At 46.3% G+C, this 15,829-nt stretch overlaps 1 protein-coding gene and 1 pseudogene across 1 annotated transcript; both read left to right on the top strand.

Moving 5' to 3' along the window:
• Nucleotides 1-334: 334 nt before the first annotated feature.
• On the top strand, nt 335-3,939 carry LOC119963625 (centriole, cilia and spindle-associated protein-like). The gene is made up of 3 exons (XM_038792980.1): nt 335-374; nt 758-1,023; nt 2,903-3,939. Exons 1-3 carry the CDS (start codon nt 335-337, stop codon nt 3,143-3,145), a joined length of 549 nt encoding a protein of 182 aa, XP_038648908.1. The 3' UTR covers nt 3,146-3,939.
• Nucleotides 3,940-4,369: 430 nt separating this feature from the next.
• LOC119977878 lies at nt 4,370-4,908 on the top strand (annotated as a pseudogene).
• The last annotated feature ends 10,921 nt before the right edge of the window (nt 4,909-15,829 follow it).

The following is a 15,829-nucleotide window of genomic DNA, read 5'->3' as shown; positions in this document are numbered from 1 at the left end:
CCCACCCCCCAGGTAAGCAGTTTCCGTCCCCGTCCCCAGGTAAACAGTTCCGCCCCCCCCCCCCCCCAGGTAAACAGTTCCCCCCCCCCCAGGTAAACAGTTCCCCCCCCCCCCCCCCAGGTAAACAGTTCCGTCCCCCCCCCCGGTAAACAGTTACGGCCCCCCCCCCCCAGGTAAACAGTTTCCGTCCCCCCTTCCCAGGTAAACAGTTCCGTCCCCCCCCCCCCCCCAGGTAAACAGTTCCGTCCGTCCCCCAGGTAAACAGTTCCGTCCCCCCCCCCAGGAAAAACAGCCCCCCCCCCCCAGGTAAACTTCCACTGAACCATCCGCCCCCATGGAAAACCCCCATGCCCAACAGTCCGCCCCCCTGCCAGGTAAACAGCCTGACCTCTCCCACCTGAACAGCCCGATCCGCCCCCCCCCCCCCCCAGGTAAACAGTGCCCCCCCCAGGTAAACATCCATTGAACCATCCGCCCCAGGTAAACTCCCATGCCCAACAGACCGCCCCCCTGCCCCAGCTAAACAGCCAGACCTCCCCCACCCGACCAGCCTGATCCAGCCCCCCCCCTCTCTTTTGCCCCCCCCAGGTAAACATACCCCACCCCCGGTAAACCCCCACCCCAGCCCCCCCCCCCCCCTCCACCAGGTAAACACTCCTCCCTCCCCATGCCCAGGTAAACACTCCCCCCCCCCCCCCCCCAACTCCTCCGCTCCATGTAAACACACAGAATGACCATTTGTTTTATTTTTAAACAGGGAATGAAACAACTTTTGTGACAAATCAAAAAGATCCAGATGATGAACGGACAAAGAGGGAATTGTGCATCCAATCTGCTGTGGATCGGCGCCCTGTAAAGAATGCAAATTTGGAAAAATCCCAAAAAGCTCCCCAATTGAGTACACTGCCCCCTGCCACAAAAGAAACCAAGCCTCCGTTTGCAATGTTTGGCTGGGCGGAGAGGGAGGCTGAAGTGGGCTGTAAAAAGACCTACAACGTCAGTGCTTCTGCTTTGAGAGGACAGGTAAACTGTAAAAAATAACAACAAAAAATACTCAGCAGACAGGCAGCTTCTGTGGAGAGAGGGAAACCGAGTTGGAGTGCCGTTTCAGAATAAGGTGTCTCCCATTGAATGAGGAGGAATCTCTACTTTCAGTAGTTTAGTCTTTGAAATTCTCTTTTTCAAAGAGCAGTGGAGGCTGGGTCATTAAATATATTTAAGATTTTGACCTATAAGGTAAGATTGATGGATGGGCAGCAGGAAAGTGGATTGATAGGATGGAAGGCAGGAGAAATCCAATGATCAAAAGCAAATTACTGCGGATACTGTAATCTGAAACCGAAGAGAAAATGCTGGAAAATCTCAGCAGGTCTGGCAGCATCTGTAGGGAGAGAAAAGAGCTAACGTTTCGAGTCCAGGTGACCCTTTGTCAAAGCTGTAATACAGAGAAAGTGGGAAATATACTGTGGCATGAGAATGAAAGATGAGTCATAGCCACAGAAACCCAGGGAAACCGGGTGCTAATAGCCACAGAAACCAAGGGAAAAGAGAGCTAATGGCAGTCCCCAGAGAGGACAAAAGATGTGAAAGGCCAAACAGCAGAGAAACTAACATCAGAGGGTAAACTGTGACAGATGTAGATGTGGGGGGAAGGGAAGGGGGAAGCAAAGTGGAGAAAGGGTAAGGAAAGGTGGATAAGGTGGGTGGGGGTTAAATACATATAAAGAGAGATCAGGGAGATAAAATAGTTTAAATTTCTCTATTATAGCTTTGACAAAGAGTTATTGGACTCGAAACGTTCGCTCTTTTCTCTCCCTACAGATGCTGCCAGACCTGCTGAGATTTTCTGGCAATTTCTCCTTGAAATCAAATGATCGTTGAAGATAGGAGACGGTAATGGGTTAAGCAAAGAAATAGAATCACAGAATTGCTACAGTACAGATGGGAGCAATTTGGACTATTATCTTACACTAGCTGTGCAAAGAAAATTCACCGAGTGCCATTTACCTGCCTTCTCACCATAAAAAGGTGGCAGAATGTGGCGATTCGGGGCTTTTCGCAGTAACTTCATTTTATGCCTACTCGTGACAATAAGCGATTTTCATAACCTCGCATGCACATGTTTCCATTTCAGATGTCTAATTCCCTTTTGAATGCCTTGATTGAACCTTATTCCACCACACACTCGGGCAATGCATTCCAGATCCTAACCACCTGCTAAACGAGAAAACTTTTCCTCGTTTCTTTTTTTTTGCTTCTTTTGTAAACTAATTTAAACTGAGCCCTCTCGTGCTTGATCCTTTTACGAGCGAAACATTTTCTCCCTATCTACTCTGCCCAGACCTTTACCCCCCCCCCCCCCCCATGAACTTCTCAAATCTATCTTCATAATTAAAGGTCCCCATCTCTGGAACAATTTTTTTTTTCCAATTAAGGGGCAATGTCGCATGGCCAATCCACCTATTGTGCACATCTTTGGGTTGTTGGGGTGAGACCCATGCAGACATGGGGAGAATGTGCAAACTCCACACAGGCAGTGGGCAGCGATCAAACCTGGGTCCTTGGCGCCGTGAGGCAGCAGTACCCATGGAACCATTTTTGTGAATCTTTTCTGCACTCTCTCTAATGCCTTCACATCCTTCTGAACTGTGATGCCCAGTAGTGGATGCAGAACTCCAGCTGAGGCCGACCCAGTGTCCTATACAAATTCAACATAACCCCCTTGCTCTTGTACCTAATACCCTTATTTCTAAACACTGCCCATCCCAAAAGCAAGAGTCCCAATACTGATATCCAGGTTGTGCTCAAAGCAAAACTCTTGGCTGGTGCTTGTACTTGTTGATCTTGTTTCAAATGTAAACTGCATACGTTTTCCACAGAGTGACATTTTTCTCTTTGACAGATTTATGAATCGGCAGTACGTGCCCATGACAGGCGTCAGGTACAGAAAGCGATGTGCATGCCTCCGAGACGACCCCGGGGCAAAGTACCACAGGCCACCCACACGTCTAACTGGCAGTGTAAATCTTCCCCAGCACACCGATCACTTTCTGAGCACTTCCAAGTTCGTGTGGTGAAGCCTGCTGGGGCAGATGATCCCTGGCTGTCTGAATACATGAGATGTTACTCAACACGGTCCCTCTGAGTCAAGGTAGTTGGGCTGGTGACTTAGTTTATTTATGCTGGTGTGTATTGGACTTGACTCTAATCTGTATTGCCAGAGTTGATTCAAGTATAAATTCCATAATTTGCAAACACAGAAGAATTGTTTTGCTGACTGCAGAGTAGCCCAGTGATTATGTTCGTTTTCTACAGGGCTAAAGAGATCCCTTTCTGAAAAGGGAATTTTTCAATTGTGTTGCTTAAACAGAAACCACTCCTGCAGTTATTTTCCAGACTGATGGCAGTTGACTCTTCTAATTACTCTGAACTGCAAGTGTACAATGATTAAAGTTTCATTCGTGTGTGTACAATGAACTGTTAGTACAGATTGATTGCACTTAAATTTCTGTAAACTCAGTATTACTTTGCACAGCACAAATAGCACAATTTGTATTGGTGTGTTTTTATTATGTGGATTTGTCAGTGACCTTTACATAGTTATACTCATTACATAATGAGAGTGCACTTTCAGGGAAAATACAAGTGGGCTGTTTTCTACCACAGTTCACTTTTGTAATCTTTGTACACCTGGGATTTTTGTCTTTTGTAATTTAGGTAAATTATCTGGTCATTATTACATTGTTGTTTTGTACATTACTGCAGTGACTACTCTTCAAATGTATTTTAATGGTTTGTAAAGTACTTTGGGGCAATCTGAAGTTGTGAAACTTGCTGTGATTTTTAATAAGGACTCAAACTTGTTATGATCTGTTCATGCTGCTTCTGTGTAAAAGTGCAATAGGCAAATATGCTCAATAAATGTATTTATATTTGTGATTGTGTTTCTTTTTTGTTTTGAAAAGATGAGAGGTTTATAAGATGATGAGGGGGATAGATAGAGTGGACGTTCTGAGACTATTTCCTCAGGTGGATGTAGCTGTTAAAAGGGGACCTAACTATAAGATTCAGGGTGGGAGATATAGGAGGGATGTCCGAGGTAGGTTCTTTTACTCAGAGAGTGGTTAGGGTGTGGAATGGACTGCCTGCTGTGATAGTGGAGACGGACACTTTAGGAACTTTCAAGCGGTTATTGGATAGGCACATGGAGCACACCGGAATGACAGGGAGTGGGATAGCTTGATCTTGGTTTTGGACAATGCTCAGAACAACATCGAGGACTGAAGGGCATGTTCTGTGCTGTTATGTTCATATGATGTAGGAGCAGAAATAGGCCATTTGGCCCATCACGTCTGCTCTGCCACTTAATCAGATCATGACTGCTTTCTCTCCCTGCAGCCATCTTGTGGTGGCCTCGCCGGCGGAGCCGCTCCTCCTCCAGCCGCTGCTCCATGACATCCCGGGCTCCCCACTCACCGTGTTCCTCAGGCTAAGGCAGCAGGGGCGGCCACAGCGGCAGGCAAGATGGTTGCAGCCAAGAAGACGAAAAAGTCATTGGAGTCTGTATCAGCTCCAGCTGGTTATGAAAAGTGGCAAATATGTGCTGGGCTACAAACAGACTCTGAAAATGATTCGTCAAGGCAAAGCCAAGCAGGTTATTCTTGCTAACAACTGCCCAGCCTTGAGGAAATCTGAGATTGAGTACTATGCTATGTTAGCAAAAACTGGTGTGCATCACTACAGCGGCAACAACATTGAACTGGGTACAGCTTGTGGTAAATACTATAGAGTGTGCACATTGGCAATCATTCATCCTGGTGATTCTGACATCATCAGGAGCATGCCGGAGCAAATCAGTGAAAAATAATCCAGCCACTGTTATATTTTGCAAATAAAGTTACAATATAATTTTAAAAAAGATCATGACTGATCTGATATAATCCTCAACTCTGCTTCCCTGCCATATCCCCATAGCCCTCGATTCTCTAACTGATTAAAATTTTGTCCATCTCAGCCTTGAACTTAGCCCAGTCTCTACCGACCTCTGCGGTAATGAATCCCACAGATTCACTACCCTCTGAGTGGACTTCTGCTGGACACCTTTTACCTCTTTGCCATCGCCCAGATATTCCTTGGCGTGCCTTGCTGGCGTCCGAAGGTGGAGGCCCCTCTACAGAGGAATCCTCCCCCTCAATCTTGGGAACCCGGGGTGGAGGGTGTTGCATGCAGCAGCACCAGCTCAGGGACTCCTATGCTGCCTTCCTCTTCTGTGGCCTTGTGGAATTCATGGACCATGTTTATGTTAAATATTTTGGGCTGCACCCCCCCTTTTTAGTTTCTTATCAAACCTTTTATTAACGTTTTATTTGCGCAGTCTTGTGCTTCTAATCCACAGGCACCTGGTGCAGAGAGGGGCTGGGAAGGAGAAGGACCTCGTGAAGCTGCTCCTGGGCCTAGCGAAACTTGCCGTTAGCAGGTCCAGGCAGAGGGCAATCGAGGGGTTCATCCAACCTGACTGGCTCTCTTCTGTGTCTTAATTTGTGGCTGGGTGTCCCTGGAAAGGGAGCATGGCACTGGCACCATCGATGCCTTCCCGGTGGCCACTGAAAAGTCCGGGGTGCTTTACTACTGATTTTTGTTTGCCCAGTGCCCCTTTAAGGAGCGGCCTATTTTGATTTGTCCCTTCATTTGTTTAGTTTAATTGGCTGAACTTAAAAAGTTACCCTATGAAAGAAGAAATTCCTCCTAATTTCTGTCTTCAGTGGTTCTGGTAAAATGGACAGGGGTCTGAATTTTAGGCCCAATATAGGATTGGACACCTTAAGTTAAGAATTGGACATTTAAAATTGAACCAAAGTCAGCTCCAGGCAACTTGGCCATGTTCGAATACACTAAACATAGCCAGAACTTATCTGTCAACAATGCGCCAGGAGATAATCAGTCCCATTCAAATTGGATTGATTGTTGTGGATTTCCCAGATAAAACTAGACTTTTTGGCACCCAGTTATATATAATGTGTAAGATTACGTGCGAACAATACACCTGGAGATGGACTCTTGGGGGGTGGGTTCCTGGTGTTGTGACCCCCCCCCCCCCCCCCCCCCCCCCCCCCGCACCCCCCCAACTTCAGCCAGAGGACCTTCTGGAAATGCACGAAGAGGAGTGTAAAGATCAACCACCCAGGTTGACCCCTCCCCTGCGAAGACTCATTGCAGAAATACAGAAGATTTAACAACACACCAGAAATGGAAGGGAGGATTTGACAACAGATCAGAGACGGAAGGAAGCAGTGTTCAAGACTCGCCTTTATGGACAAATGTCCTGAGACAACCAAGACTCGAAGAGTTGGTCCAGCAGCTCGATTGAGTTCATCGGCACAGGTATTATTAAGGATCTTGGGATTATTATTATTTGAGATAATTTAAAGGGGTGACTTTTACTGTTTAATAATAAATTTGGTTGAATCATAAACTTTTATTTGTCCTTTGTTCATCTCACAAGTGCGAGCACCTGGGTGAAACATTGAGTAATAAACCAGTCAAAGTGTCTGAAGTTTTATAGACCGCATTGGTATCCTTCTAAGTGGTCTTTGATAAGAAGTAACCTAATTGTTCCAAGTTCGAACCTACTGATCTTGTGTCCTCCAACACTCAGATTGTGCCTGAATTAAGAGGGCTGTTGCCCCATGTGATGGACAGGTTCAAGTAGGTGGAAGAGAGTACATGTACCAGTAAATTGGGCATAAACCAGGGGCTGGATTCCTTATCCCCCGCTGCACCACATTTCTGTTCTACCCCGCCGGCGGGAGGCTCTATTACGCCGGCTAGTCAATGGGGTTTCCCATTGTGGGGTAGCCCCACGCCGTCGGGGAAACCCCCGGGCTGCAGGCAAAACTGAGCATTCCGTCGGCGGAGAATCCAGCTCCAGGTGTCTGTAACATGAAGTGAACAAACTGCATAGTTGGAAATGGGTCAAGGGAGTTGGATGAACTATGTGGGAGGGACTTTAGTGTAAATCAGACCTCTGCTCTGGTCGATTCTCACATGCCCGTGACAAACCCTAGTGAGTGTTGGACATGGCCAGCCGTGCCGAATGGGAGGAAACCCTTAGGAGTTATTTAAGGGCGAAACAGTGCCGTAGTGGTTAGCACTGCTGCGGCATGCAGCCGAGGACCAAGGTTCAATCCCAGCCCTGGGTCACTGTCTGTGTGGAGTTTGCACATTCGCCCCGTGTCTTCGTGCGTCTCACCCCCACAAACCCAAAGATGTGCAGGGTAGTGGATTGGCCATGCTAAAATTGCCCCTTAATTGGAAAAAAAAGAATTGGGTACTTTAAATTTAAAAAAAAAGAGTTATATAAATAAGAAATGGCCCAAATTGGTGGAGTGGGCTAACACTCCGATATCGGATCTGGAATCTGAAGGCGAACTTTGTTGGGACCATGCCCATAGAGAAGTGGGCAGACAGGGTTCCAAGATAAGTAAGGCGATTGCAATCGGTAGTTGTTTGGAGCAGCTCTGCAGGAGAGAAGCAGAGATTTTTAAAGTTAAACAAGAGTTAGGTGGCCACACAGAGTATACAGAAACTGGAAAATGAGAGAGGACGGGAACTAAGCTAGCCTGATTCATATGAGCCAGTTTCAGGCTCAGTACGAGAAGGCTTAACAACTGGACATGGAACCGAGTGCGAGATGATGGCAGGCCTCAGCAACCTGGGTGTGTAATGCCAAGTGGGAAAGTGTAGGGAGACCCCCTAGTAAAAGGTGAGGTAGGAAGTCGTCTGTGGGACACCGAAGGATCCCTCGGTATCCTCAATGCATCCTGCAACCTAGGTCACACATGGCGCACTTGAAAAAAGGTGACGTTGAGTGGTTTGAGAAGCCACTTGCAGGAATAGTTTAACTGACTTCCTGCTGCTGTGGGAGGCATGGGGATTCTTCTCAGAGACAGGAAATCGTTCCTGTTGGCACCCCTACTAAAATTTATCTTTCAGACTGCTCAAGGCCATGAGTATGACATCATCAAAGTTAAGCCCCACCACAGAACTTCCCCAATTGGGAATGTAAGGGAAGACAAATTGGCTAAGCAGAGCGCTTGGGAGGGGGAACCATGGCAAACCCCTCTATTACCGAACGAATCAATGCCGTGACTGTCAGTCAGACTCAGGTTGAAGACCTTAAACCGGCTCAGAGCAGTGACCAGGACCTGAAACAAATTCAGGAAGGAGCGCACCCCACCTCTTTTGACAAATGGCTGGATACACTCGCCATACTGGATGGGTGAGAGTACCTTTAAGAAATGGGTGTTTATAAATGGGTGTCTATATAAGTATCTGTAGTGGAGTACCTTTAAGAAATGGGTGTTTATTACTGCAGTGATGTCAGAGAGTGGGTGGAGCTGGGCTGGCTGTCAGCTTTTTACTTTTGTTTTAGGCTGTTTGCTGCAGGGTGTCTTTTAGTTTTGTTTTCAGTGTTGGAGCTGAAGCCAGACAGAGCAGGTTTACTGTTGATCTCTCTGCCATGAAAAGACTATCTCTTAATCATTTGATGAATTCAGAATTATAAATGTTCTCTAGTGAATGTGAACCGAATGTGCCTCTGTTAAAAGGTGTTTTTTGGGTCTTCTGGATGTTGTTTGGGAAGTTATTAAGAATTACTTAGTGTTATATTCTTTGGGGGTTGTATTTGAATTGATGGTTGCTAAGATGTTCACTGTATGTATTAAAAAGGTTAACTTGAGTTCATAGAATAAACATTGCTTTACTTTAAAAAATACTTTTCCATTTTTGTTCGACCACACCTGTAGAGTGGGCCGTGTGCTCCCCATATCACAATCTAGTAAAAGTTGTGGGTCAGGTGAACTCCATGATACGCTTTGGGGTTTTCTAAACCTTGGCCCATAACAGTAGTCCTTAAAGATGGCATGTACGTGGTCCTAACAGGAGACTGAACCAAATCATTTACCAAAATCACGATTGTAGTGATATGCTTGTGCACAGTTTTGTATACAGTTATCTATCAATGTATATAGTCATCAATACGTCCTCCAACCAACAGGTGGCGATAGAGATCTACCTTGTGACTCGAGATATTCGGCAGTTGGTTGTACAAGAGGATAGTCATACCACAAGTAACTCCAAAAAAATTCACTGAATTCGTTTATTTTGTTACCGTTAATTAGTTATCTTTCCACGTGTTCATATTGTTAATAAATTACATTACTAGTCAAAGAATAAGATGTGTATCTGTACTATGGCCACAACACAGAACATAACAATGTCAAAGGTCAGCAATGGGCAGGAGCCACGGGTGAGTGAATTAGGGATTGTACTGGTGGCCAGATATAGACAAAGATGTGCAGCATTACGTCGATAACTGTATAGTCTGTGCCTCAAACAATTCCGACAAATATACTCACAAGGGAAAACTGAGACATACCCGACCCGTGGAAGGCCCCTGGACTAATTCACAAGTTGACTACATCAATCCGCTACCGCCTGGCACAGGAGATTACAAATACATCCTGATCGCGCCGAGGACCCGGGTTCAATCCCGGCCCTGGGTCACTGTCTGTGTGGAGTTTGCACGTTCATCCCGTGTCTGCGTGTGTTTCACCCCCACAACCCAAAAAGATGTACAGGGTAGGTGGATTGACCACGCCAAAATGCCCCATAATTGGAAAAATTAAAACAAAACAAACAAATACATCCTGGTCGCCATTGACACTCTCAGTAAGTGGGTCGAGGCCTTTTCCACCTGGACCACAACGGCCAAAGTCACGGCTGATATCAGAGTGCAGCAAATCGTCACTAGGGGCGGGTCACCCGTACAGTATAGATTCAGACCACGGCACTCCCTTCACCACCCAGGAGATGCAGTGGATAATGAGGTTATTTGGAACCTAAGAAAAATTTCACATCGCGTATCATCCTCAATCCAGTGGGATAGTGGAAAGGATGAACCACACCTCAAAGATCCATAAGACCGTCCAGCAGAACAATCATACCTGGAACAAAGTCCTGCCCTTTGTCCTTATGATAGTGCGGAACTCAGCTCCAGTTCCACTGGATTCACCCCCGATGTGTTTATGACAGGGCGACCCACGATGGGGATCGAACCTCTGCTAGGGCTGGACTTATCCGAACCTGAGCTCACAGCCCTTAGACATGGAATCGCAGTTAAAACACTGCTGGAAAATTTCAAGCTGCACAACTGGCAGCAGTTGTTAAAATGGGGAAAAGAAGGAAACGGGCAGCACGGTGGCGCAGTGGGTTAGCCCTGCTGCCTCACGGCGCCGAGGTCCCAGGTTCGATCCCGGCTCAGGGTCACTATCCATGTGGAGTTTGCACATTCTCCCCGTGTTTGTGTGGGTTTCGCCCCCACAACCCAAAGATGTGCAGGGTAGGTGGATTGGCCATGCTAAATTGCTCCTTAATTGGGAAAAATAAATTAGGCACTCTAAATTTATTTTAAACAAAGGAAATAGTGTAAGGAAACAAAGTATGCCTTACTTTGTTTCCTTCTTTTCCCCATTATCCCTTAATTGGAAAAGAATTACCCCAGAATTGGAAAAGAAAATGGGTGCTTTACATTAAAGAAAGAAAAAAAAAAGACAGTAATGCTTCAAATCTTCCAGCCGGGCAAATTCCTATCATCCAGATATAGGCGACCTTACCCGGCGATAGATAAGGCAAGTCAATCTGTTTATCGGGTAATGATGGATTCTGGGAAAGCCGGAAGGTTCCATGTGAACCAAATGAAAGCATGTAACTACCACAAGTAACATCTCACACTAGAAGGGATTGAGGCAGTAGACCCTGAGCCCAACCCTGGGGGTCCAGACCCATGACCCCTTATTTCCAGTCCCAACCACATGAACCCCAGACTCCTTCTGATGTTGAGGCCGTCAAGAAAACGTGTGGTGATTAAACTATACACACTCAAAGGCATTGGGATCCCTGGTGTGACGCTCTTACCTGGAGCGAGTGGAAGAGCAGGTTCCAGGTAGTCAGAGCCCGCCCACTTAAATCACCACCTCAAAAGTAATACAGGGACTCAGCCGTCCCCAATTGTAAATAAATGCATAGTTGAAGCAGGTCTGACAGCATATGTGGAGAGAAGGAAGCTAACATTTCTGAATCCCTTCTCTATCCATAGATTCACTCCCTTCTCTATCCACAGATGCTGTCAGACCTGCTGTGATTGTCCAGTATTTTATGTTTTTGTTTCAGATTCCAGCATCGCAGTAATTTGCTTTTATCCTAATTAGTGTTCACTTAGAACGTATAAAATTTAGGCCCTGCAACCAACCCCTTGTCCCCTTACACTCCATCACTTTTCCCTCTTCCTTTGGTTTCACCGAAGATGACCTCCACAGTGCTCGATACAAATACTGAGAGATCCAATGTCTCAATCCGGAATGTCAGTTGGCGCCAAGTGCCAGCACCCGACATGCAGTGCAGTATCATCGGCAGCTATCATCGTCACACCTCAACATTTTCCCGAGGGTGGCAGGTCTTCACTTTGCCATGACGTCCCATCTTCTTCATCGTCTCATCTTCTTCATCATATTTCTTCATCTAGCTTCCACTTGTGCAACTTGGCCTTGCAGCAAACGCCACGACTCATCGATACAAGGTAACAACCCCTAAACGTGGATGTACAGATAACCATGCCTTGTGGTATTAGCCACAAAACTCATCGTCCCCAGAAGGCGCAGAAAATTTAAACATGGGTACCTAGCCACCTCAAATTCTGGGATGATATTCAAAAGGGAGGTCAGTAAGTGCGTGAGTCAATGTTTGGTGGGAAGGATAAAAGGAAAAGGAATCGGGTATTGAGAAATAATAACAGGCGCTCCTCAGAATGTACTACCCACTCGCTGTGTGCTATGTGGGATAATTCGCCCTGCAATAGATGCAAGGGCCTTGAACTACGGACGGACTTTTGATCAGCTACCAAAGAATTGGGCTGATATACCTGGGTTTACATGTGGTTTATCCCACCGGATGTTTTTAAAAAAAATTTAGAATACCCAATTAATCTTTTCCAATTAAGGGCAATTTAGCGTAGCCAATCCACTTGCCCTTTGTTTTGTGGGGGCGAAACCCACGCAAAAACGGGGAGAATGTGCAAACTCCACACGGTCAGTGGCCCAGAGCCAGGATCGAACCTGGGACCTCGGTGCTGTGAAACTGCAGTGTTAACCACTACGTCACCATGCTGCCCCGAGATGGTTTTTAAAAAATAAATTTAGAGTATCCAATTCATTTTTTATCCAAAGGGACAATTTAGCGTGGCCAATACACCTACCCTGAATATCTTTGGGTTGTGGGGGCGAAACCCATGCAAACACTGGGAGAATGTGCAAACTCCACACGGACAGTGAACCAGAGCCGGGATTGAACCTGGGAACTTGCGCAGTGAGGCAGAAATGCTAACCACTGCGCCGCCCCTCCACCAAATGTGGGCGAGTGTGAGGATGGTATCCTGTGGGAATCTACCTAACCATCCTCACACTACAACTTGTCCGACGGAAAAAGGAACCAATGCAGCATCTGGATGCAGAAACTTTTTTTAAAAAAATAAATTTAGAGTAAACCAATTAGGTTTTTCCAATTAAGGGGCAATTTAGTGTGACCAATCCACCTACCCTGCACATCTTTGGATTGTGGGGGTGAAACCCACGCAAACACGGGGAGAATGTGCAAACTCCACACGGACAGTGACCCGGAGCCGGGATTGAACCTGGGATGTCGGCGCTGTGAGGCAGCAGGGCTAACCCACTGCCCCACCATGCTGCCCCTGGATGCAGAAACCGTGGTCCAACACCGCAAAGGGGTGTGTTGATAACTCGCCATTTGTTTATTTGTTTGTTGTTTCATGTAATTATTACTTTTGTATTTGTTTATATTTTTGACCGTTGTACTTTATGCATGTACCGTTTAATGTTGTACTTTATTTGTGATTTCTATAAAGTGGCAATATTAATTAATAAAAGGGTTCACTTTTCTGCTGCTAAGACCTCTGCCGCGCCCAATGGCAGACATGTTATTGTCTGTCGCTCTCTAGAGAGCACTCTGGTGGTTCTTGTTAATATCTATACTCCAAACTGGGACGATCCAAATTTTATTAATAATCTGCTGGCCTCCCTCTGCTAATTTGGATTTGCATCAGATTATTTTGGGTGGGGACGTAAATTGTGTCTGAACCCTACTCTGGATTGGTCCAAACCCAAATCTCTGACTCCGTCAGGGGTGGCCAGAGCTTTGTTGTTTTTGGGGCACTTTTTAGACCCAGGTGATAAAGACTTTTCATTTTTCTCACATTGTGCATCAGGTGTACTCACGGGTCTATTTTTTTGGGGGGTGGATAGGTCTCTCCTCCCTTCTGTGGCGGCAGCTGGTTACTCAGCGATTGTGATTTTGGACCATGTGCTGCCCTTTGTTGATTTGGCACCAGAGTCAACTCCCTCCCAATGTCTGCCATGGAGATTGGATACGGCATTATTAGCGGACAAGGAATTTTGTGAATGCATGTCCACCGCCATTGGGGAATATAAAACATTTAATAAAAGTGAGTCAATCTCACTTTCTATGCTGTGAGAAGCCCTTAAGGTAGTTACAGGGGGGGGGGGGGGGGGGGGGGGGGGGAATAATATCCTACAAAGTGCATAGCAGAGGGTGGAGCGGCAGAGGCTGGTGGACTCCATTTCTGAGGTGGACCACCTGTACTCACTTGCCCCAACCCCAGAATTGTTGGCAAGTAGGAAAAAGCTGCAGACACAATTTGAGTTATTGTCAACAGTCAGAGTGGTGGGCCAGCTGCGTCACTCGAGGAGTATGTTTCATGAACACGGGGAGAAGGCCAGTCGCCTCTTAGTTCGCCAGCTGAAGCAACAGGCAGCTTCCTGGGAGATCGTACGGGTACGTAATTCGAGCAACAGCCTGGTTTCCATCCCAGTGTGACTTTTGAATTGTTCTATTGTGGTCTCTATAGATTGGAGCCTCTGGCTAAGGGATTAATCATGACTGACTTTTTGGACAGCCTATCCATCCCAGCTATGGAGAGGGAGGGAGAGGAGTTGGAATCCCCCCTTGTGCCGAGAGTAAATTGTGAAATGCATTGGGTTGATGCAGACTGATAAAGCTCCTGGCTCGGCTGGCTTCCCCATTGAATTTTATAAGACGTTTGTGAAGCAGTTGGTATATTTAATTCTGGATGTTATAACGATGCCTTAGCCCTTTATCCTCAGGATAAATAGGGTGATCACAAGGACTTTAAATTAGCAAATGGCAGGGGGGGAAGGGAAGGCCTCAGTGGAACTTAATACAGCTCCAAAAACAAGAAGCGTCAGAGAGTAAAATAATAGTCAGGAACCTAACTTTAGGAACTTCAGCTAAAATATAATGGTTAATGGGAACCAATGCAACAACTCGGCATGTGAGGAAAAGGTAGAGGTTAATAGGATGAACAGGCTAACAATTACGGAGGGGAAAGGAAATGTAAAAAAAAAATCAAAATGTAAGGTGACTGTGGGAGTGAAAGGTGGGATGAGGCTGAGTGTTATCAGGAATTAAAAATGGTCAGAATGTGTGAAGTGTAGTGCACAAGAAAATCCTGCAAGGGAAATATGAATCAATAGGACATATTTAAAAACCTTGTACCTAAATGCATACAGTATTCGGAATAAGGTCAATGAGCTGACGGCACAAGGAGACAAATGGGTATGATTTGGTGGGGATTACTGAAACATTGTTGATAGTGGACTGGGATTGGGAGTTGAATGTCCAAGGGTACTCAGCATTCTGAAAGGATAGACAGGGTGGAACACTAGGTGGAGTTGCTTCATTGGTTAAAGGTGACATCAAGGTTGTATTAAGAAATTATATTGGCACTATATTAGGGGCAGCACGGTAGCATGGTGGTTAGCATAAATGCTTCACAGCTCCAGGGTCCCAGGTTCGGTTCCCGGCTGGGTCACTGTCTGTGCGGAGTCTGCACGTCCTCCCCGTGTGTGCGTGGGTTTCCTCCGGGTGCTCCGGTTTCCTCCCACAGTCCAAAGATGTGCGGGTTAGGTGGATTGGCCATGCTAAATTGCCCGTCGTGTCCTAAAAAGTAAGGTTGGGGGGGGTTGTTGGGTTACGGGTATAGGGTGATCATTGCTCGGCACAACATAGAGGGCCGAAGGGCCTGTTCTGTACTGTACTGTTCTATGTTCTATGTACTCCACAGTTGGGACTGTCATATGAGGAGAGACTAAGTCAGTTAGAATTATATTAATTGGAGTTTAGAAGATTGAGAGGGGATCTCCTAGAAACTTATAACATTCTAACAGGATTAGACAGGGTAGGATTCAGAGAGAATGTTCCCGATAGTGGTGGGGGGGGGGGGGGGGTCCAGAACTAGGAGTCAAAGTTTGAGAATAAGGGGTAAACCTTTTAGGATGGAGGTGAGGAGAAATGTCTTCACCCAGAAAGTGGTGACTCTGTGGAATTCATTATCACAGAAAGTAGTTGAGGCCAAAACATTTTGTGACTTCAAGAAGGTATTAGATATAGCTCTTGGGGCTCAAGGGATATGGGAGGAAGGCGGGATCAGGGTACTGAATTTGATGATCAGCCACAATCATAATGAATGTTGGAGCAGGGTCAAAGGGCTGAATGGCCTCCTCCTGCTTCTATGTGTGTTTCAATGTACTCATTTACCAGTCACCGTTCGGTCCTCGAGACGACACCCATCCCCCTATTCTCTAATCGGGAGGCAGAGATGGTCATAGATAGAAGCTTCAGGGAGGTAGTTACACCAAAGAATAAAGATAGATGGGTGATG

Source organism: Scyliorhinus canicula, chromosome 1 (assembly GCF_902713615.1).
Source record: "Scyliorhinus canicula chromosome 1, sScyCan1.1, whole genome shotgun sequence".
Classification (NCBI taxonomy): Eukaryota; Metazoa; Chordata; class Chondrichthyes; order Carcharhiniformes; family Scyliorhinidae; genus Scyliorhinus; species Scyliorhinus canicula.
This window is presented reverse-complemented; position numbering and strand designations above follow the sequence as displayed.

Bases quoted from the DNA above. Each gene is read 5' to 3' on its own strand.
- LOC119963625 (XM_038792980.1), top strand. From the start codon at position 335: ATGGAAAACCCCCATGCCCAACAGTCCGCCCCCCTGCCAG. The intron at 375-757 runs GTAAACAGCCTG...ATTTTTAAACAG, and splicing joins ACAGTCCGCCCCCCTGCCAG to GGAATGAAACAACTTTTGTG. The intron at 1,024-2,902 runs GTAAACTGTAAA...TCTCTTTGACAG, and splicing joins CTTCTGCTTTGAGAGGACAG to ATTTATGAATCGGCAGTACG.